At 39.3% G+C, this 24,831-nt stretch overlaps 1 protein-coding gene across 50 annotated transcripts in view; it reads left to right on the top strand.

Moving 5' to 3' along the window:
* MAP4K4 (mitogen-activated protein kinase kinase kinase kinase 4) overlaps positions 1-24,831 on the top strand; it is a 191,200-nt gene that overhangs the window by 96,635 nt on the left and 69,734 nt on the right. For all 50 annotated transcript variants that reach the window (XM_058684474.1, XM_058684485.1, XM_058684475.1 and 47 more), the window contains exons 4-6: positions 18,475-18,600; positions 19,858-19,968; positions 23,897-23,987. In XM_058684474.1, coding sequence (XP_058540457.1) covers positions 18,475-18,600; positions 19,858-19,968; positions 23,897-23,987 — 328 coding nt within the window. The remainder of the gene's footprint in view (positions 1-18,474; positions 18,601-19,857; positions 19,969-23,896; positions 23,988-24,831) is intronic.

The raw sequence follows: 24,831 nt of genomic DNA on the forward strand, positions 1-24,831 counted from the left end.
TTGTACTTGGTATAAACGGAACCATACGGTACGGTTATGTCTGGCATCTTTCGCTTTATGTTTGTGAGATCCATTTATTTTGCTGCATAGGGAGATAATTTTATTTATTTTCATTTCTTTTATTATTCCAGTGTGTCCCACTAGTTTTTAAATGAATACATCACATCTCTCCATTTGGGTTGTAGAGCTGGCCATGCAGCCTAGCACCATCTTGCACATAGTAGGTGTTGAATTGACTTGGTGCAGAAATAGAAGGAAATTTACCCAGTGTAGGAACTTCTCCTTTAATAGATAGATGCTGAGGTCCGTATTATGGGGAAAACTGTCACTTCTTTATTTCTCATGTTTGGACATGATTAAATATTTGACCTCTACTGATTTAATATTATTTGTTTAACTAGTTGCAAGAGTCATGAGAAAGAGTGGATAATGTGCTAACTTTTGATGACTGCAAAGAAAGTTATGACTTAGGAACTTTCAGAACTCCTGTCTTCACTAGAGTCAGAATTTTTTCCACTGTCACAAGTCTTCAGCAGAGTTTTCTCTACGGCACCCTTGGGGATTCTTATTTGGCTTGAGTCTTTGAAGTGATGTCATATTGCTCTTGAGTCTTCATCCTGTTTGTGAGGCTTGTTAGCTTTTCTGCTGACCTTGCTGTTTGGAACATGTCCTCCTTGCCTCCTCTAAGGTGGTGGAGGTTTGGGGTGAAATAAAGATAGGGAGGTGAAACCCAACATAAAATTCCAAGCAAGCCTGTGTTCTTGCCCCACCCTATCCTGCCCAGCACCCTCCGTACCTTGGTTCCTCACATATCTTCAGGTGAGAAATCTCTCAGGCTCTATTCATTCTCATTTCTACAGGACAATGATGGTTTAAAATCCACAAAGTCTTTGGTGTGACATTCTGTCATAACTAAGAGAGCAGCAGTAACAGTAGTAACTGTTAGAATGAGGGAATGTGTCATTATGTGGTATTTCCTGATGGTGAATCACCTTCCCATGAGCCCCCAAATGAGAGGAGGTGTGCATTTGAGAAAAGAGTGGATGAACACTTGTTTGTCGCTGTTTCACTTTTAATGCTCTTGGGCTACATCGAGTCTCCTCTCACTTTTTTTCCTTTCTGAGGCTAGAACTAAAGAAGATTTCTTGGTTATTTGTTCTTCCTTAAGTTGTTTAGAAAGAAGATGTTTTTGTTCAAAAGGGGAAAGGAAGAAGAAGGTTGTTAAGACAAAGGAGATTAAAATTTGGAATGGCAGTGTGAAGCAGCAGCCTCTCTGGGTCTTTGTGAGAACCATGGTCATACTGGACCTGGTTCCTCTGTGTGACTTAGTACATTGGAGTGCTATTGCTCACACAGTTCCAGCGGCCTTTTCTTATGTTTTCCCTTCCACCTTCTTTAGCCTAACATGGCACTTCTTTATGATAGCTTGAGTAAGTAGACTAACAGTGTGTCTTGCTATATTTGTATAAGTGCCTTCTAGTGGTACCGTGGTTCATAGGGTGTGTGTGTGTGTGTGTGTGTGTGTGTGTGTGTGTGTGTAGGGTGACTGTCATTATCCTTTAGTCCAGAGACAAAAGGGTCAGGAAAGTGGTAACATTTGTGGTCAAAGATGCATCTTCATAGTGAAGTCCAGGAAAGTGGATTGTTACTTTCAAGATAAGCCCCTTGCCTTACTAGTGATTATAGGTTCTAGTTCTTTTCCTCTGTGTGTTTTCATTTTCTGCATGAGGAGGATGGGGAGTAGCTGCCCATTTCTCCTCACTTTGCTAATAGAGTTGGAGAGAATTCGAGATGAGTGCTGTATGGTGTTGGTGCAGTGTGTGTAGGGGTTGTGGCCTGGGAGCTAGCTCATGGAGGGAGGTTGCTGGCTTCTGCAGACAGACACAGGGACTCTGCATCTTCCTCTTAACCCATGGAGACCGTGGCTGTGGCCCCTGCTGTGGTTTGAATACAGCAAAACTTATAGCTGATGTTGCTTCAGGTAAAGCTGAGGTCATCACAGACGGTGAATGTTTTCTCAACTACTCTTGTCATGTTAGCTTAGAAGTTCAAGGTTTTTGGGGCCTTTTTGTTTTACTGCTAATTCTTATCTTCTCGATGGAAAGAAAGTGAAAATTTATCCTCCTCTTCCTCTAAGAAAGGTTTAGCTCACTGACAGTGGTATATGTTTATATTTATTATGTTATAATTTTATAATAACATTTATTATAAGTTACATGTATTTGTGGTGTGTTAATTATAGCTCAATAAAACAGTAGGAACAAAAAGTTAAAGTGACTTCTGGAGTATTTTTGTTTTTTTATTTATGAAATATAGATAATCTAGGGAGAAAATACAGAGAAATAAAAGATGAAAAAGCATTTCATAATTCTGTCACCTTGGCTTAATTACTGTTAACATGTTAGTGTATATTTTTCTGTTATCATATATTCTAGATACATATGTGCCTGTACATATAAAATTATCTTTTACATGATAAAATAGCCTTTTTTTCTAACATTAAAAGTCATGTACTTATTTAGAAAGTTGAAAGATGGAAAACCTTTTTTCCTTACTCTGCCCTCTTCTCTCTACTGCTACCCACCCCCCCCCCCCAAGATAAGTGTAGTTGACTGGTGTGTTTCCAATCTTTTGCAGATTAAAGCTATTTCTTATTGCTGCTAATCACTTAAGGAACTCCCCATTGAACATGTGTGTTTATTTATATGGCTGCATTTAGTTTAAAAATAAGTTAAGATTTATTTTAAGCTTTTTCCTAAATAATTTAGATCAATGCTTTAGTCTTATGTAGTCTCAAACATAAACTTCGTATAGATTTTTTTAAGTCACTACCTCACAATACACTTGTACCTTTAAGCTTGTTAATATTGTGTATATACTCTTTATATTCATGTAGTGGTTACTTCTGTCCATATACTTTGTTTGGACAGTGTAGTCTTTAGCTTGTAAAATATTACAGGGCAGGCTAGTTTAAGTAATTTCATAATACTGTGTGACTGGAAACACTTTTTACTTTTATTTGTTTTTCTATTTGGCCTATAAGATCTTGAAAGGCGGGCACTAATTGCTACTGTACAACATGGTTACTTAATCTCAATACATTTTCTGCTTCTTAAATGACAGGGTATTTGACATTATTATTTTAGCTCATCTGAATATAAGGAAAACTGGAATTAGGGAAAGGAAGCAGTATATAACCTAGGAGAAGCCTGATGACTGTTTGAAACTAACGTACTGTTTTAAATATCTTTGATAGATTCTGTGTATTTCTACTGATACTTGGTTCAAATTTTCCATCAGTTGCTTAATTGAGGTAGTTCATTCTCAGTATTTGTTTACATATTATCTTCAGCATCTGTTGCTTCATTTGTATGGAAGGCAAGATAGCCGGCTGCCAGCCCGTCTCTAAGCTGGACTGTGACCTCATGTCTGTGATCGATGGACACAGCTGTGGGGTTTCCATGTGTGCTTGGCAGCACCAGCACCAGAAACATCTGGTCTAAGAATGTAGTTCTCTTCTCCTGCAACCTTATGGAAATTATTTGGTGCATAGTGGAATAATGCCAAGCATCCTTACTCGATATAGAAGTCACAAGGGACTCAAGAGCCCAAGATGGTGTTCTTTGCAGACTTGAAGATATTGAATTGAAAGTATTATTGAGTATGTACCTATAAATCACTTAGTCCAGTGCCGATGCATACGTGCTGCTTTTCTTCATTCTAAGTTTAAGAAATTTTTGTTTTGGTATAACAGGTAGCAAAAACAGCAGTGAAGGCTTTGGCCTAACAGAGTGAATTAGTTTGATTCAAATCCCACAAGAATTGCTGTGTCTGAGATGCATTTCTTAGCAGCTCCTATACATTTTTAGTGAGGCTATTTAAGGAAGATTACAACCGCTGTGAGGTTTTTCCTTTATATAGGTATTAAATGTGTGTATTGTTTATATTTATCTTATATATTATTACATTTATACATACTGTAGTTCATTTACATAATTAGTGTGTAATCAGTTAACCTCATTAGCTCTTGCATTGGCCCTTCTGGGGAAGTCTTTTGTCAAGATTGGCACTTGTTTTTATAATATCTGAAGAGGTCAGAATACCGTTTTGAAAACATGAAGCTCTCCAGAATTTACTTATTATATCTCTGAGATTTTATGATTTTTTTTTCTCCCAAGGAATTAAGCATATCATTATCTTTAGTTAAAATTAACCACTGAGGGCAACTGAGCTCTGTATAGCAAGCCTCAAATTAACCCCTTGTTTACTTTGGACTCTTAAGTCAAGAAACATTTCTTTTTCTTAGAGAACCTTTAATTTTAAAGTCAGTTTGTCCCCCACTCGGTATCTGTGCTTGGCTAGATAAACAGACCAACCTAATTAATTCTGCAAACAGAGGCTACAATGCTCTTTTTGTGTCAGTTTTTAGCTCAAGACTTAAGTATTCAGTAGAAAGACTATTGAATATGCACCAGTGTGTAAACATCCGTGCACAGTGAACGAGCACTGTTGATGAATTCAGATACGAAGTTGCCAATTTATACTAAACCTGACAGGAAAAGAGAATTTTCTTGATTTCTCTTACAGATTTTGTTTTATCAGTAACTTAATCTAGGCTCAGAGAATGGGAAAATAGTTTTGCTGGTGAGTGTTGTTACTTCATTCTGTATATTAGTGATTCCTCTTGTCTGGATTTCTTTTTTTTTTTTAATTTTTCAACATTTTTTATTTATTTTTGGGACAGAGAGAGACAGAGCATGAACGGGGGAGGGGCAGAGAGAGAGGGAGACACAGAATCGGAAACAGGCTCCAGGCTCCGAGCCATCGGCCCAGAGCCTGACGCGGGGCTCGAACTCACGGACCGCGAGATCGTGACCTGGCTGAAGCCGGACGCTTAACCGACTGCGCCACCCAGGCACCCCTGGATTTCTTTTAAACTGGCTTCCCAACACCCTTAGCTCTGTAATATCTGACCACATGCACCCGGGAGATCTCTTCTCACCTCCAGGGCAACTGGTTGCCCTTTCCTGACTCCTGTCACTAGCCTACAATTTCTGTGTCTTACCCTGCTCTCTCCCTTTCCAGTGCCTGCACAGTGTCTGTTTTGAAGTGAACCTCCAACATGTTGATTGAATACATTGGTACCAATGGATGTGCATAGATAGGGATGTGGTTCTTGCTAAAAGGCTGTCAAAGTGACATAGCAACTTCCTGGCCTTCCATTTTTTTGGGTTATTGGTAGATGGTAAATTTAGCACTTTATATTGCTGGTTAGGGGTGGATGAATTGGGCAGGTTCCAACATGGTAATATCGTTCTTTGTTCTTATGAGTTTGGTTTGGTGAGCAAACAGCCTTTCAGGGTCTTCACTGGAGAAATTTATTTGGACATGTAACTAACTGGTTTGTATTTTGATCTCTGTAAATCAGTATTTCCTCTCAGAGGGGATGCCATTTGGGGTACTTTGTGTGATCTGATGGTGATGATTTACTTTCTTTTGTTCCTTTGTGCAGAAATCCAGCACGCACGTGTACACACACACACACACACACACACGCATACCCACCTTATCTCAGGGGTAGGCATGGGGTAATTGGTGGTCCTTTTTCTTGCCCTAAGTGAGAGTTCTAGTTTTAAATGGTTACTCTGACTTGGCCAGCCTGACTTGGGAGGCTCCACACAAACACCATGTGTTTTGCTTCTGTGGCATTCAGAATACAGGGAGCAGATGATCCTGAGAAAGGGAGGACTGCCATGTTCTTTAGGGAGTGGCACTGTTTGACTTTTGTCAGAGAGCATCTGGAGTGTCCTCAGGCCTTCCTCTCAGATCTCTTTTCCAGTGACTCCAGCCTGTAGCTTAATTTTTCACTGTGTTTGTGGGTGTGTGTTATAGAAGGAGGGAAATGGATTAAGGAACATGATCTCAAGTTAATGAGCTATCTTTAGACCAAAATGATTTAACACAGTTTTGTGAGATACATACATAGTAGATTGCTTTAAAGTTCTGTATAAAGTGATTATAACAAAAAGTTATATTCACTTATCTTTCTGGTATTCTAAAAAACAAAATCTGCACTTTTTCCTTTGCTTTAAATAATTGCTGTACAGCTGGCTCGCTGCTGGTTGGGGTGGTGGAGGGATACATGAGGTGAGAGGAGCAAGGTTAAGGTAGGATATGAACTTATGTCTTCAGAATTGATATTGAGAGTTTATTTTGGTTGGGCTGTTTAAATTGGATTACTTTAATCCTGTATTATTGCCTTCCACCCTATACTTAAGGATTTTTTTCCTGGAAAACACTTTTTATTCCTATATGCATGTAAAATTTGCATTTTAAATAATCCTGTGATCTTTTAAGATCACATTTAAAGAAAGATTTTTGATAGAATACAAACACTCCATATCAACAATAATATGTATTGTGTTCAGAACATGTCTTAGAATGAAAATACTTGAAGTTGAGGCAGATTGAAGTGCCAGTGGTAGTTGTAACATTCCTTAAGACTTGGGATACATTGATTAAAACTCAATCTCAGAACAAATCACCTGATTTCTGGTTGATATCATATATTGAAGATAACTGGTTATCCATTCCCTTCAGTCTTTTCGGAATCTGGATTTTTTGTATCTTTCCATGTTTTTCCAAGAGGAGCACCTGCAGTTTAACACTGTATTCTTATATGAACAGAGGTAACAGCATCTGTGGTTCAGGAAACATGGTGCTAATCATTCTTTAGCATTAGACCTAATTTAACGATAGCAATCAGAAAGAAAACAGGCTACAGTGGTGTTCACTGTTTTGGTGGCTGGTTCTTGGTTTAGGTGATGGCTGGCACCCTTGCCTAGACCCTTTTAGCCCATCACAGCAGTGAGTCAGTAAGCCAGGCGAAGTGTGTGCTATTGATTGTCCACCTACCTGCAGCCAGAGGGCAGGTGATGCCAGAGATTTGTGTAGTTTGAGTTCACCTGGGCTACTTCTTTTACCTCCTACTACTTCCTACTTAGTTTAGGAATGCTTTTTGTTTAGAATTGTATTAAATGTTCTCTTTATAAAGCAAAAGATAATTATAGTTTATTTCCCAAACATAATATTTGAGTATCTACTATGTGCTAGGCACCATGATAGTCTTTGCATGTTACTGATGGTTTCATTCACTCATCCTGGCTTGTGACTCACTGGCCAAGAATGGATTAGGGTTTCCTCCACTTACACATAAAGACACTGAGGCTCTGGGATTGCGCTCATGCTCTCTCTCTCTCTCTCTGTCTCTCTCTCTCTCTCTCTGTCTCTCTCTCTCTTTCTTTTAAGATCAACTGTCTTACCCACATACTCAGTGTGACAGGCACTGTCAGGGTACAGAGATGAACAAGATAGAGTCCCTGTCTTTGGAGCTTGTGTTCTCATAGAGAAGGTAGGTTTTAAACTAATCACTGTGGGGCGGAGAGTGCTATGGAAAGCAATTATCTGTCTCTAGAGCATGTGTTTCTTATGGTACTTAATGTTTTCATTGCTTTTTCTGGATTCTTCTGGAGCTCGAGACTTGCATTTGGCAGGGCTTTGGGGCAGAACTAGAGTGAGGCTTTTGAAGAGAATGGGCTTTCTCCAGCTGGGAGACTTGGTGACACTTTTTGATGAATTTCCGTGGCTATTATAGTGGGCTCTTTTGGAATATACTGGTGGTTTGGTTCAGAGTAAAACTTCCCTGTAGGGTTTTATTAAGTGATGTGAGGTCAGTTTGTATATCTAGCACAGTGCAGATGGTGGCACTGTGGAATCAGATCTCCCACTTCATGGACTTTGCCACTGGCTTAGAGAAGGGTATGAATGGAAATGGACTGAGGCAAGATTTTCTTTAAATGTCCCCCTTTCCTGTTGGGACTTTGAAGCTTCTGATTCCATATTCTCATTTTCTCTCTTCACATAATTTGGTGTGTTTTCTAAAAAGTTGGGAGGGCGAGACACTTTAAATGGTTTTCCTAGTTGGAACTGAAAAATGAGGAGGTGAGTTTTAATTACTGAAGTCATTTCTGGTGCCATTCTGTAGCTTTTCTCTGCTCCACAGTAGTGAGAAATGATCACATAGATTTAAGAAGTTTTGAGATGTGTTGGAATGGTCTCCATGTACATGGTAAGTCCCACCTTACCCAGAATGTGAGTGGATGTGGTATGCTATTCCCAAATGAATGATCGTACCTGAATTGTCACCTAAAAGCTCTTAAATGGGTGATGTCCCTCAGCAGTTAGAATATCTTGATTCTGTTTTCTGTTTTGCCCAAAGATATGTGGAACTTAGTCATTGTCTTCTTGAATCACTTCTATGGTAAGCATCTTTGAATACTTAGAGCTAAGGGAATGGTTCTTCCTATGTGGTTTCCACGAGGATCTTCCAGAGGTGTGAGAAATACGTGTCAGAGGGTCTCTCAATTGTATTTGAATGGAAACTACCCTTTCAGAACAAAGAGGGAAGTCCCTTTGCGGATGTGCACATTATTCATAATGAAGGGAATTGTTTGAAAATAACAAAATGGTAACATACACACCTTTGAACTGAAGCTTATTTCCTTGTTGCCATAATTGGCACAATCTAGCTATTTTCTGTTATTCAGCAAGCTCCAAGAGTTATTTTGAAGGCACCACTGATTTTAACAACATGACCTTTGAAAGACAGTTTACCAAGGGTAGATTTTTACTTTTCTCTACATGATCATTGTTTGCTTTCTTCTTTGTTCTTTTTTCACTCACCTACAGTGGTGTACCATGAAATATGTCAGGGTAAGGAAGCTGGAATTAGGATAGTTTATGAAGGGCCAGGAGGGGAGACAGAAAAAGTGAGGAGAAGAGTAAGATGAAACCATGAGACATACCAAAAATCTTTACTTGGCCATTGATATCCTCAAGACCAAATTAGAAACTTACTGAGCTGTTTAAATACTGACCATACACCCTCCCTACTCTAGCAGTGAGCACTTCTCCAAGAATGTTCTATAGAATACTTACTTCCGTCTGGCAATTTCTGTGCTTTTGATTAAGGCATAAACTAATAGCTTGCTTATAGAAATTGAGATCAAACAAAAATTGTTTTAATCTTACCAAAGTAGAGTGATTTTGCACATTCATTTTATTCAAGTTTTTTCCCATGTGTGATTAATTTTCAAGGTCTCATGATTATATTCTTCCAGTGGGGGGGAAATGGGAACAGATAGATGTCTGTATGATGTGTAGGGGCTTTTATTCTGCCACCCTGGTTTAGGAATTGAGACATCTGTAAATCCAAGTTGTTGCTTTCTAAATGCACTAGATTCTAATTTAATAGACCATAAAAAACAAGCTGTCTCACATTCCTTCACAGACAGATGCCCAAAAGGCATCACTGTTACTCCCTACAGTGAGGTGTAGGTAGTAGGTAGTTTACTGGTTTTGTCTGCTAATTCTATCATTGGCGTCAGTTCTGGAGTCATTTCAGTTGACCCCTCCACTCACCATGGGCATTTGTGCTGTTTCTTTACTTGGCTGGTAATTTTTAGTTGGATGTCAAACATGTGATTTTTACCTTATTGGGTATTGGATATTTTACATTCCCATATTATTGAGTTTCGTTCTGTGATACAGTTATTTACTTGAAAGCAGTTTGATCCTTTTTAGATTTTTTTGTTGGGATCAGATCAGCATTTAGTTTGGGCCTGATTTTGCCCTGCCATTGAGGCAGGAGCCTCTTGAATGTTGTACCCAAATTCCGGTGAATGGTGAGCTCTCCCAGTCTGGCCCGTGGCAACAGGTATTATTCTCTGTTCTTGTGAGCACTGTGTTCTGTTCCCCCTGGTGCTTTGGGAGGTTCTCTTTCTAACGACAAGGATGTGTTGAGCAGTGCTCTGCTGAACACTGAAGGGGAACTCTCAGGTCTCCAGAGCCTGTTTGCGTTCTCTGTGCAGCAAGCTGTCTCTCCTCTCTGGTCTTTGTCCTATCAACTCCCCAGCCTCTCAACTCAGAGAATTGTCTGGGCTCTGATTGGATTTCTTCTTCCTATGCCAAAGCCTGGAATCTCTCTCAAGGTAGTAAGCTGGGACAATTATAAAGCTTTCCTGATGTTTCCCATCTCCCCAGGGTCACTGTCCTTCAATCTCTGATGTCCAGTGCCTTAAAACTTCTTCATATGTTTTGTCTAATTGTAGTTGTTCAATGGGAGAGTAAATCTGGTCCTTGATAATCCATTTTGGCCAGGAGCAGAAATCCCCATCATTCCTTTTAACTGCAGACATTTTTCAGAGCTCAGCCTTTATGTGACTCACCATGTCAGATATGAAGCAGGAGCCTTTGTGCTTGTGAGTACACAGATGGATCCAGTAGGAAATGCACAAACATGTACCACTTTGCAAACCCGTACCTTCTTCAGAGCTGTGCCCCTTGTTGGCATTCATTACTTGGGCCTGATTTTAGGGTTTTAAGCAAGACTCTATTCAGTGTGCACAGTATTCTGTTCTTTTCTGGCTTGCACTGTGATAAGCTTCATGGAATTTGCCACTGGCTTAGAGAAGGGTATGAATGGACCCAGGTAAGATTCTCTTTAAGCGATCCTTTGGCAGGTCAGAAAGGTGAAGATAGTATGATGGTTGATGGACTCCATTCGCCTTCTCCTTTGCTCTAGGAAAAACTTAAGCTTGGAAATTCTCAATCTCAAGAAGTTATGGGTCTGGATTGGTACCATCATGGAAGGCAAATTAATCAGCAAGGTTCTGGTACTTCAGGCTCCCATCGATTTCTTCTCACAGCTGACAATTGGTGGAAGCAGCCCAAGCAGGGAGATTGGCGGTGATTCTAGAACAGCATGGAAGGGGTAAGGACCCTTATTCCAGAGAGACAGAGGGACTAGGCCATGTGAATTGCCAGAAACAAACTCACTTTGGATTCTTAGGGAGCTGTCTCCTCTAACCTAAACTCTTAACTTTGCTTTTACTAATTAGGAAAATAGTACATGTCAATTATAGAAAATTAAGTCAGTTTAAAGAAGAAAATATCTATAATCCAGAGTTAATCTTTGATAACATTTCTTTTTTCCTTGTTATGTACTCATTAAAACGTATGTAGTTATCACAATATACTTGTGTTGAAAATGGCAAAAGTTGCTGTGAAAAACGTATTTTGTTTCTGAGTATTTGGGATTACTTATCTCTTCTTGGTCTCAATAAAACTGCAAGTTTAATTATGTATGGGAGAAGAAATCTTTCTTTCTGCCCTTCTAGGTTCTTGACCAGGGCCCCAGTAACATAAGATAGATTAGCGAGAAAGAAACAGAAGTCTATTAATATGTATTTCATATATATGTGGGAGCCTTTGCAAGAAAAATGAAGACTCAGAGAAATGGCAAAACCCAAATACTTTCATACTTGTTGAACACAGAGAGAGACTGTAGTGGAAAAGTAAATAAAATATATGGGGAGGCTAAAGGAAGATAAGAGATATGTTAACAAGGTTTGCTTGTACAGAATTCTCTTGGCCTCAACTCCCTGTCTCTGGTGATGAGAATGTTTTGTTTTTTTTTTTTTCCATTTGGTATAGGAAGGACATCTTTCACATGGGAGTTTTATCTCTGGCTTTCAGGAAGAAATGGGGGAGGTCAGCATGCCCTTCTTATACCTGCTGGTTTTTGTTTTTTTTTTAAGTGCCTTTAGCTCAGAATAACCATTCTGTCTAAAAGCATATTTGGGGGTGACATATTCTGGTTTCCTCCAATTACCATCAAGTGGTTGGGGGATTTTATTTTGGTCACACACTTACCTAGCAGATTGGTTTTCCATTTCAGTCAGTGTCTAGGTTTCAGGTCCTGCTTTATGAAGGTTGACATACTTTAGGGTCCCCAACAGCAGGTATTTCAATTGTGTGTATATCTGTGTGTGTGTAAATAACTCCCTTATGAAGGAAGAAAATGGATGGATTCTGAAATCAAGTGCTAAGGCACTTGTTATGTCCTGTAGATTGGGGCTTGAAGGCAACTATTAGGACTTCTGGTTGTCGATGTCAGGAAATGTTAGAAAGCTATAATAGTTTCATTTAGATCCGAGAGGAATAATGATCTGTTTTATTTGACTTTATTCCTTGAGCAAGGATCATCCTGTTCATTTGCCATGTTGTGCTTTTTGGTTGGAGGTTATCACAGAGATGTATTTTGGCTTCCTTGTGGTTCTTGGCATCAATCATGGAAGCATCCGTCTCCCAAGGTTGTTCATGGGGAGGAAAACGGAGTGAAGTTTATTCACCATCCTACATCATCTTGTCACAGCCTCCAGTTTTCCCCCATCACTCACCCCACCAGGTCCATCCAGGTGAATGGTGCTACTGTTTAATTCTCTTCTTTACCACATACTTCTAGATATCAGTTGAGTGATAAAATCTCATCAAAATACAGCAAATAATGTGGCCTGGCAGACTTTGTACAAGACAGAGGAGCTAAAGGGCTCTGTGAGGACTTTGTTGTGTCTAGTAAAATTTCTGTATGGTGCCTATAGACAGAAAAGACAGAGCAGGTTAAGGGCTTCAGGGCCATTCCCTTTGACTTTGGAGTCTCAGAAGAAGTTCAGCAATAAAACTAGAGAGTGTGTCTTTTTGTCTGAAATGGGTCCAAAACAGCATTTCTTCTTGAATAAGATGTCTCAAGTGTCTGATTTCCATTTTAGTTATGTTAATTTTATAATTTTTCTGTGGGTTTTTTTCTGGGACTGATGGATCTTGGAAGATGTGGGCTGATTAATTTTAAAGAACATGCCATTCCTTCACTGGTCCTACAGAGCCAGATCCTATAACCTTTTTTTTTTTTTTTTAAATAATTTTTAAAATTTATTTTTGAGAGAGAGAGAGAGAGATGGAGCACGAGCAGGGGAAGGGCAGAGAAAGAGGGAGACACAGAATTCGAACAGAGCCTGATGAGGGGCTCGAATCCATGAACCGCAAGATCATGACCTTAGCTGAAGTTGGACGCCTAACCGACTGAGCCACCCAGGCACACCTTATAACCTAATTTTGTTGCAGAATTTTTCATACATTGGTCTGTTTACCTTTGTTTGGTTGTCAGTGAATTTAAGTCAAATAACTTTTCATGTGTCTGAGTAAAAAAAAATAATAATAATTTTGATTAATTCAACTGGTATGGTACTGGATAATACTCTCAGGTGTAACTGGGATTTGCCAGGTAAAAAGGTAATATCTTCTCATTTTTGTACCAGTTTACAGTCACATAATGGAAGGTTCGGTAGTAGTTAATTAAAACAAAAGATTAAACTAGTCTTTAAAAATGGATATTTGCATTCTAAGTGTATATTCATTTGTATATTTTGATGGTGAAATCTAACAGATATTTGCATATCTCATTTTATCAGCCCTCTCTCCACTAGCAAAGATACAGTGAATAATGAATTGCCCTTCCTTTTTTGTTCAGCTGTTAATGGGTAGATCTAATTCTATGAAGAATTATGCTGGGAAGAAAGATGATTACTCAGAACATTTCCCAGTCCTCCTGGATCCTCCCAGTTAGCTTATCTGAAGTCTGCCTGTCTCTCCTCACATCGTTACTGTCATCAGTGGAAGGAAAGAAAATTTGGGTAACAGTTTAAAAAATATTTTAAGGAGTCATTTTTTAAAAACTCACTACTCATATGCACTCCTCTGTGCTCAAATGGTGGAGTGGGCAGGGCTTGCCCTATGACTTATTTATGAACCCATAGCTGCTTTTGAAAATTACCACTATTCAGATGTTTTCCCCTCCTCCAGCCTCTAAGCAGCCAAGGAAGGCAACAGAAAACTCCTTGCCTAGTCCTATTCCAGCCAGAGACAAAGACCTTTTCTATGAGAGTTGGCTCCCCTGGTTGGAGTCCAAAATGCTAATTGGCATCAGCTGCATTAAATCGCTGAGTGGAGCCTAGCAGCTGCCTCATCATGGAGAAAACCAGGAGGGAGCCTTCCTTTTCTCACCAAAACGTACCCTCTCTTCTCTGTAGTTACCTTTTTTTTTTCTTTCATCTGTGTATGATTGTGGACTCCTAAAGAGGAGAATGAAGGGCAAGGTCATTTGGACTTGGTCTAGACAGATGGGATATATAATCTTAGGTCATGTCGTTTTGTCCATTCCACTTTCTTTCATATACAGGGTGGTTGTTAACTTTCAGTTTTAGCCTGCCCCGACTGTTTTCTACTGTATTTTTCTCAGGCTAAATGGGGCATGTGGTGGTGGGAGTGTGTACATATTTAAATGTTGGAATGAGACCACCAAACTTGTATTTAACTAATGACCAAAGGGAAATTTGAATTCAAAAGTTGGTTCATTATTACTCCAAAGACAACATGTATTATTATACACATTAGTCATATTCAGGACTCCAGTTGTAGTTGGCTCAAAGCCATTGGCAGATTCTACATTTCTGATGCTTTTTCTCCAAGGTGGGCATTCTTAATTAGTATATGACAGTTACTGGTGGTAAAATGCCCTTTTATTTTATAAGATGCATGATGGTCATCTATTTTGAAATCATAGAAGCAAGAGAAGGAATGTCCAAAGTATATATAAACGATTTCCTAAAATACTAGTTTGAGAGGCCAGTATGGTTTCCTCTCAAAATTTTTGGTAGTTCAGTTTCATATGCTTCCAGGATTTGACTACTTAAACCTTGGAAATACTCTGGCAAGTGGCATTGATCTGATTACTGTATTTATGGATAATACTTGGATGTTTCAGTTATATTAGAAAAGCTGTTGCCAAACTTGATTGTATCTAAGTTCTTATATCATATTTCATTGTTTCTAATATGTGGCCCAATTTCAAAAATGTATGTCTTATGGTTGATGGTGAATCATACTTTCATTACATGAAGTACTTCAGTGTCTCTATCTAGTGGCATCTTGGATTTAAGTAAATATATTGTGCTGTGACAATCTGCCAACAGTATTTACCATTATGCATATTAAGTGTCTTTCACATCAGTGGACAGCACTGAATTTAAGCCTATGAGAATTTTTAAATATATAGAATGCATAAGAATTTCAATTCCATGAGCTCTGAAAACATCAAGTGCTTCTGGAAGCTCTTAATTCTTCTTATAAAGAATGGTGAAAAGGGGCACCTGGGTGGCTCATTCGGTTAAGCATCCAGCTCTTGATTTCAGCTCAGGTAGTGATCTCAAATGTTGTGAAATTGAGCCTGCTTTGGTCTTCGTACTGAGGGTGGAGTCTGCTTGGGATTCTCCCCGCTCCCCCGTCTCTCTGTCTCTCTCAAAATAAATAAATTAACCTTAAAAAAAAAAAAAAAAAGAGTGGTGAACAAGTCAGATCCTAGAAGACACTGGTTTATGTTGCTAAAGAAAAAATATATTGAAACTAATCAAAAGGGGCGCCTGGGTGGCGCAGTCGGTTAAGCGTCCGACTTCAGCCAGGTCACGATCTCGCAGTCCGTGAGTTCGAGCCCCGCGTCGGGCTCTGTGCTGACAGCTCGGAGCCTGGAGCCTGTTTCCGATTCTGTGTCTCCCTCTCTCTCTGCCCCTCCCCCATTCATGCTCTGTCTCTCTCTGTCCCAAAAATAAATAAAAAACGTTGAAAAAAAAATTAAAAAAAAAAAAAAAAGAAACTAATCAAAATATGTTGTGATCCTTAATTATTGCACAGGAAGCTTCTCATGGGAGAATTGTAGGTAACATTTGCTTTCTGTCAAGAAGTGAAACTTACTGGCAGAGTATCACACAGAATAATGACTCTTAGAATAATTTAGCCAATATGGAGAGTGGAAGGGAGGTAGGTAGGGATGAATCAATAAAAGCAAAGTCTGTGCAACCCAACGAGATGCACACACTGCATGTCATGATTGGCTACAAATACAAAATTAAAATCAATATTTTGATTTTCTCCTATTTTAGTTCACCATTATTCTTTTTGTTTTTGTGTAGTCTTTATATCCCAGATCTTTGTACATTGATGATTTTGGATAAAAGGAAAAAAAAAATCAAACCTTTAGCTGACTTTCTAATCATCTAATTGTGGTCCAGTGTGAGGAAAGTGGGATATTTAGCTTTTCAGGGCACAACATGTTTAACCATAGGCCTTGTTCTAGGAGTGACAGTCACTGCATGCCTTTCCAGTCAGGAGCACATTATTGGCCATAGGGTCATGTGCCACTTTTTGTTAGGAACCTATTGGTCTTGGCAGGTCCCATTAGGGTTGTCCTGGGCTGCTCCCGGATACTGTTGGGAGTGAGTTGTAAGTTGTGGTGACGCTGGAGAGAGAGGCTTCATGTGTTGTGTGCCAGCAAGTTGTGGTCATTACACACTCTGCGTGTGTATGTGAGCATGTGGAAAGAGCAAGAAGATAAAGCTTTTAATGAATTGGGCCTTCTAGCTGTGTTTTGGACATGCTTCCTTCCTTACATTAATAAAAATTGTCACCCTTTTATGTTTTAGTATAAAGTTTCTTTGAAGAAAAGTCCCAAGTAGGAGTGTGTTCTTGTGTATACTAGCCAGGCTTAACACTGCTTTTGTTTAGGATTAAGATAGTTATCCTGGTTATTCAGTATCTCAGTTTTCATTGCTACTCTCAACATGGCCGTGTTTAAATCACAGATTGAAGTGATATATTTGGTGTGTTTTCATAGATACAGGGTTTGAATGAGAATTAGTACACAGATTATTGTATGGACTGTACTTGGCCATGTGACTCTGCTCCGTGTTTGCAGTCACCATCTGCTAAAATCACATGACAACTATGCCTATTAATATACTGTAATATTCTAATATACTTATGTCTGGGGACCAAGCTGGAGGCCACCATCTGAAAAATCACTGTACTGAGGGACACCTGATTTGACTCAGTAGGTTGAGTGACCGACTTCGGCTCAGGTCATGACCTCCCAGTTCATGAGTTCGAGCCCCACGTCGGGCTCTGTGCTGACAGCTCAGAGCCTGGAACCAATTTCAGATTCTGTGTCTCCCCCCTCTCTACCTCTCCCCTGCTCACACTCTGTGTCTCTCTGTCTCTCAATAATAAATAGATGTTAAGAAAAATTTTTTTAAAAAATAAAAAAAGAATCACTGTACTGAGTTTGTTTTGTTACATGTTTGGTTTCTAAAGCAGTAGTGTACAGTTGAAAGTTGTATTTTAAGAAATTTTGTTTTTTCATTTGGTGTCATCACTAATATCTAATTAATAATGTTGTAGCTTCTATCTTAACAGTATTTTCAAGCCAAACTTTAGATCCGTGAGCCCTTTTAAATGGGTTTTGGAGATGCGAGGCTGTCACAGTAGGTTTCTTCAGCCTGTGTGCATGCATGTTCTTTCACATGCACTATCTTTCTCTTACACACCTTGACTACTTAGAAACGCTGAGTCTTCCCTGGAGAAGGAAGCACATCAGTTGTAAGTGGATTGAGCATGTCAGTAAATATATGTAATAAAGGGAATTCTAGAGATCTGATTATCCAGTGTTTCTCTAAGATCATTATCCTCCCCCAGATGCTGTTTTTCTAGCCAGGGTTGTTTTTCTCTTTTCCCCCACCTTCTCTCCTCTTCATCACTTTAATTCTGCTTTCCTCTCATTCTCATGCTATCCATAAATCTTACTTAACATAACCCAGCAGGTAGTTTGGCAGACTCTCTGTGTGTCATGTGTATGCACCAAGGGACAGAATGCCCATGCTGTTGCAGGTACTGCCCCAGGGGTGTATGAGAGAGAAAGGCGGAGACTGGCAGCCCTCACCATTCACAAGGACAACTTATTTTTATTTTCCAGACCTGTGTCACCATCTGTTTCTTTCATTCTCCTTCTGATCTTCTCATACAAACTCTACATTTCTTCCTCTGTTCATCTCATTTTAATAAAGCAAGAGCCTGGGGGGTGAGCCAACTCTAAAACAACCTGCTGTCGCTGAATGATGTTTTATTACTGTGGCTCGCCGGACTCACCTGGATCTCTTTTCGGGGTAGTGGATCTCATTAAGCATGTCATCCGTCCAGGGCCTGCAGTGCTGGTCTATATTCGGTAATCTGCCTGTGGCCACACCAGAAGGTAATGCTTTCTGCAAGGTTGTTACAGGTGAAGCTTCTCTGCCTTAGGTGTGCCAGATGATTTACATGCACAAATCTTTTCTAGAAAAGAAACAACTTTTCCTTGTAATTAGTTGAAATAGTATCAGTCAGTTCTCTTTTTTCCTCGCATTTTTACAAATGAGCAAATTGAGGTTCAAAGGTCATAGTTAATGGAATAACTGCTCCATGCTACATCTTATATACATCTGTAACTTTTGTACTTACTTATTTCTTGCATAGCTTGTAATCACAGTTCAAAGGGTGAGTCTTGTTGAAGTCCCCAATTCTTGTCACTAGGATAAAGTGAATGTATGTCTCTCCCTTGTGGGACGGACTGGGAACTCGTGTTATTGCCTGTGAGTGGGGAAGGTAAAATGCACATCATTCAAAAGCCACACATTTTATTTTTATTTTTTTCTCAAGGATGAAGAGGAAGAAATCAAACTGGAGATAAACATGCTGAAGAAATACTCTCATCATAGAAATATTGCAACATATTATGGTGCTTTCATTAAGAAGAGCCCTCCAGGACATGATGACCAGCTCTGGGTAGGCAAATATTTCCCGAGGGTTTTGTGAGGTTTCCTCTTTAGTTGTACTAAAAAGGACAGTAAGGACCTTCCAGAGGGAGGGGAGAGAAAAGCAAAGACAAAGGGGGTATTGCCTGGTATCTTCCTTGGCTTTCTTGGTTAAAGGTTAAACAGTCTTGGCTGAATGTTTATTTTTATGTTGGCTTCACTTTGCGTGGAAAAAAGTTAACTTCGTGTTTTAGGAATAAAATGGCACTTTTTAAAAGTAATGTAACCAGAACGCAAGGAAATTAGGAGCTCGGAAATAAAACCAACAATAAAAACTTTATTTATGGAGATTAATACGGAAGCTCAACTAAATGCATCTTCTTTGCCATCTGGAAGGGGACAAGTCACAAGAAAACAGTATAACAGTATTTATTAATAATATTAATGATGACAATTAATTGAAAGTATTAAATTCCAGGGATATTCCTAGAATTGGTAAACATTCAGCCTTATCTCTTACTGAGCCACGTCTGTCTTGAAGATAGTGACACTGACATGCTGTCAGATCTGTGGTTATCATGTTATGCCAAAGGCACTGGACTTAAAAAGCAGGAAAATAAATACTTTTTCTAATTTTTTAAAACTCATCATAGAAAATTTGCAAAATTAAGGCAAAAGAGAAGCAATTAATCTTTATTTTCATTGCCCAAGTCCAATCAAAGTTAAAATTTTAGAATAGCTCGGTTCATTTTCTAGGTATTTAAAAAATATACTTGTGTTCATATTGTATAAACATTTAGGTGTTGTAAAAAAATGTATTTTTAAAATTATCTACTGCTTTAAAATAGCATTTCTGTTAATATAAAAGGTTGAGAATCATAATGTATGGAAGATAGAATATCTTTGACTCTGGCAAATGAGAGAAGATGTTAGAGTATTTCCATCAGATTTCTGATAATTAGTCACTGATTAAGGACAAAATGGTCTTCCCATGCCCATATGAGAGAGGAAGAACACTTCAGAATCTCTGCACTGGGGGATGTGCTGTTAAATATCAGAAACTCTTAAATCTCCTGGATCAAACATACACAGTGAATAAATTGAATGGCGAAATGAGCTCTCAGTAATTTGGATGCTTCCAAGATGATCATGTACCCAGATCTTTAGGGAAGGCAGAGGGGGGTTAGACTGCTTTCCTGACTTCCCTCCAGTGTGTACTAATAGCTGTGATGCTCTCATTGACTGCTAGGATGTGCTAGTCACACAGTGTGTCTTGTCTGTCCCGTAGCTTGTTATGGAGTTCTGCGGGGCTGGGTCCATTACAGACCTTGTGAAGAACACCAAAGGGAACACACTCAAGGAAGACTGGATAGCTTACATCTCCAGAGAAATCCTGAGGGTAAGGAGAAGGGCGAGTCTGTGATGCCCGGTACAAGGTTTTGTGTTTCCATTTTCATTTTCCTAGCCCTGAGTATTTCTTTGCATTAACTGTAACTGTACAGATGTTCTTTTCATGACAGCCAAGGGCTCTGTATAACTGGCTGGCTTTGATTGATTAAGCTACATCATGGTTTTGATTATGACAAGTATCTAAAGAAAGTAGACTTACACAAAAATAGTTTTCTGTATTTCCCTGAATTCACCCTCCAGGTGTTAAAAAGAAAATGCAAGTGAAGAGAAATCCTCTCTAACTATTGTTTTTATAGGAATCCTGTGTCTAAGCTTATGAATCAATATCAATGATGCCAATCGATGGCTTTTAGAATCATCTTGTGGACTTTGGTATTAACTCTGAGAATTTGTTGCAATATTTACGAGGGGAAGTTCTAATGTTTAATGTTATTTACAGCTGATTGAAAGCCAGTTTATTATGTTAACGTTTCTGAACTACTGTTTTAGCAGATTCTAAATGATCGCGTTCAGTAGTGGTGCTGTACTTATGCCAAGGGCAGAGGGCCTGTGTAGATTGCATTTGGAAAGTGCGTGTGGGTTAGCAGTGGGCCTCTTCCCTTTGGCCAGCTGTCCCAGTGTCACTACCCCTTAATTACACATTTAGATGATTTTGTTGGATTTCATTTACCCACCACATTTAAAAAATAAAGACTGTGGAGTTAAACTAGAATCTAATTCTTGTGCTTCTCTCACTAATAAAATAAACTGTTGCTGTATTTTTTATTTATAGGTAAATTTACCCTACTTTTATATTTAAGTTTCTTAGAGGATTTCAGGTTTAAAAAACACCACCTAGGATTTACAGAGATGAATTTTAATTCCTTTTTATTTAGATATTTTATGAAGCCCTTGAAATTAAGCAGTTCCCTTAAGAAAACTAGTCATAGGGGCTGAGGTGGAAGAACCTTACCTTCTCTTTATAATCACACTCAGATTTCATTATGAAAACATGAGAGTCCTGTCTTTTATGGTTATTGTAAGAAGCAGAGTCTAAAAGTGGGAAACTAAGTATCCCATCCTGTACTGCTGTGAAAGAGTTCACCAAGTGGGCAAATGCATTCATTATATTAACAACTAAAACTCTTGGTGTGGTCTGCAGGAGAAAACAGTGGTTAGAGTGAGGCAGATGTGGGTTTGAGTCCTGCCTTTGCTACTTACCTGATACACACCCCTGGCAAAGTTACTCCCCTTTAAGGACTTTCTTCATCTGTAAATTTTAGATACCAACCTTATGAAGCAAGTGTCACTGTTACGAGAATTAAATGAGTTGGTATATATGAAATTATTTAATGTAATGTGAGTATATAACGAATTGTCAGTAAATATTACACTTACTGACACCTTTTGTGTATATAATTCCAGTGTAGGATTTCTCAAGCAGAGATGTAGGTTTTAGTATGAATGCCCTAGGTGTCAAATGTATTTCGCCTATCAGAGACAACTAACGTGTTTTTATGTACGCAGGCAAGCATTTTTCTACTGATCGTGTAATAAGTATATTTAGCTATTTTACTTCCATTGATCTCAGACATTATTTCAAAGATGCCCAGGTTGTTTGAAGCCCTGGAATGATCATAATAGCTTAATGGACATCCTTCTGAGATACACCAAATGTTTTCCACCTCAGTGGGTACCTGAAACAAAGAGTTCCCTTCATTTACATTTCATTTAGGATGGCAATTTTTTCTATAACCAAAGTCTAAATGAACTAAAAACAAGTCTCTGGAAGAGTCAGTGTGTCACAAGCTAGTGTGTGTTTTTTCACAGGGACCACTGAGAGTCCACTTTGGTAAAGAGAAAGCAATATGGTAAGAAGGAGGTGAGCTGTCCTGGAAAAGGAAGGCACCCAGCCAGCCCAAGTGGATAACCTGGGTTCTCAAAGACACTGCTGGGTTAGCTAATTTCTGCAGCAGCGAAACTTGTCTACCTTCTTTAGTAGATGTTAGATTCACATGCTGTTATTATGTTAAGATCCTCAGAAGGTTGAGAGTCATGAGCATATAGGCCTCAGACATCAGTAGGAAAGCTCTCTCGGGCTGGCCCACTGAGACTCTTGACCAAAGGTTTACCAACAAAGCCAGCCATGTTCATTCCAGCCCACTTCCATGTTTATAGTCTGCACAGCTATTGATGCATTTTAGTAGAAGCTGATATTCATTGTGAGCCTTTCATAACCAACACTGAAGGACAACCTTTGATGTTCCTTTGCTCTGTGTCCATGAATGAGAGTTACAGGAAGAATGTTTTCTGGTTTTAAAACTTTGATGCATTTGCTCTAGGGTGGTATTTAGTGTGTATTTGGACTATCTTTGCTATGGAGGAATAATTGTGGCTTAACTTTTGGCATGGTAGTAGTTGAACATGCATTCTCTCTTCATATAGGGAAAGATGTACTCATTTGGAATAATCATAACTCAAGTTCACACTGTCTACGAGCTATTAGACACACCTTGAGTGGTTTCACCTGGAGACACATCAGTCCCTTAGCAGTAGGGACAGGAAGTAGATATTTCTTAAGTTTATTGCTTTTAAGAAACAAGAGTGCATGCAGGCCACATTTCTTGGAGAAGATGTGAATACTTATGTTTGTTGTTGCTAAGATAATCCTGTAAAAGTATAAGATGGGGGTTGTGAAAGAGAATATAAAATGAACTGAAATAATAGAAGTAGGAATTATGAAGGAATTAGGGAAGCTACTTTTTTTGTTTGTTTCTTCTTTGCTGTTCAAAGTTATGCCATGCTGAAAGGAGAGACTTTCTTCCTAACTATAGCACTAACATACCATATATTTTTAGTGCCTTTTTCCCCTAGTCAGTGCTTTGCGGTGTAACACTGCACATCCTGTGTTGGGGGAAAATAAACAGGGCCATCAAGTAAGCTCAATTCTGCTTTATAAGCAGACTAGTAAATTGTTGTTTAGAAACCCCCTGTGCTAGAAAAATTAGTATTCTAGAGCGGCTGTTATATTTAACACATACCCTACACAGTAATGATAAAACCTCACACAAAAAATCAAACTGGAAAATGAAATAAACCTTTCTTCTGATCTGGCCTTTTTGAATTGAGACATTTCAGAATAAATAGCTTGCTTGTATCTTAAGGAGGCAGCCTATAGATTTGGCTTCTCTAGCTAAAGATAGAAAAAGTACAGGAGTTGTGAGAATGACACATTTTTGTCTGTCGGGCATCTGTTGGATGCAGAATGTGTTTTTGTTCTTCTGCCACCTCTCTTAAGAGACATGCTCTTGGGCTTTGCTCCAGATACAAGGTCATCAGAAAGTGCTATATGCCCAGTAGGGTTTATATCCTTGGGAAGGAAGGATATTTTATTTGAACATAAAGCTGTTTCAGTGGCAGAATTGTTTTATGCTGGGGTGGAAGTGGGATTGATCAGCAGTTAGCAGTTTGTCACTATGTGGTGGGAAAACTAGGTAGTGCTCAACAGCCAGACTTAAAACCCTCTCTGGCTCTTTGCTTTTCCCCTGGGATGGGTCTAGTTCAGATATACCCACGGGGTCACCCACTGAAAGATGGACATGTAGCGTGGGAAAGGAACCACCCTGTACACAAATAGCACAAATTACAGCAGAGAAACTACAGATGGTAATCTAGAGCGTATCTTCAAGGAACAGCTAGAAACGGGTAATGTTGCTCACACAAGGGACCTAACCCACTGGAATTGGGGAATGGGTACTTCTGTTTGTGTGGTACTACTGGTGATGTCTTCATGGGAAGGCACTAAGATTGAGTTATAGTACGTTCCGAATATGGTTCATAAAACTATTGGCGTGCATGTGCATTTTGTTATAAAAAGTGTGTTCCTGGCTATTTGCAGCAACAAAGAACTAAAATTCAAATCTGTCTGTCTTCTTCAGGGACTGGCACATCTTCATATCCATCACGTGATTCACCGGGACATCAAGGGCCAGAATGTATTGTTGACTGAGAATGCAGAGGTGAAACTTGGTATGTGATGCATGTGCCACATGATCTAATACTTGGCCCCTGGTGCAGACCAGCGACACTCTCTACCTCACTGGCATTTAGCTAAAAGCTCAGTCTGTTACCCACATTTTCTCTTTTGTTCTACTTAAGAAGTGAGAACTGGGTTGGGGCGCCTGGGTGGCGCAGTCGGTTAAGCGTCCGACTTCAGCCAGGTCACGATCTCGCGGTCCGTGAGTTCGAGCCCCGCGTCAGGCTCTGGGCTGATGGCTCGGAGCCTGGAGCCTGTTTCCGATTCTGTGTCTCCCTCTCTCTCTGCCCCTCCCCCGTTCATGCTCTGTCTCTCTCTGTCCCAAAAATAAATTAAAAACGTTGAAAAAAAAAAAAAAAAAAAAAAAAAGAAGTGAGAACTGGGCTTATTATTTTGTCTGGCTCCAAGCGCCCTTCCCTCTTCCTTCTCCCCTCTGCTCTGCTCACCATATAATAGACAGACTACTGTTTAAATCAGATCACATCACTTTCTTTCTTAAAGACCCTTTAGTGGCTTCCTTTTACACCTGGAATAAAATGTACATTTCTTACCATGGCCCATAAAAAGCCATGGCTCCTACTACTTTCCAGCCCTACTTTGTGACCATCCTCACTTCTCTCTTCTTCAGTTCACTCATTTTTATATTTCTTAGACTTTTCCCTTGGCGTCTTCACATACACTGTTCCCCACTGGGAACAGTTCTGAAGTTGCAGTTTTTTCCTCATCTTCAGAGACCTTCCCTGACCCTCTGATCTGTATTGGGTCCCACCACTTGTTTCCTCATTAATACTGATCACAATTTATAATTATACAGCTATTTGTTTACCTCTATTTCTG

Source organism: Neofelis nebulosa, chromosome 9 (assembly GCF_028018385.1).
Source record: "Neofelis nebulosa isolate mNeoNeb1 chromosome 9, mNeoNeb1.pri, whole genome shotgun sequence".
Lineage (NCBI taxonomy): Eukaryota > Metazoa > Chordata > Mammalia > Carnivora > Felidae > Neofelis > Neofelis nebulosa.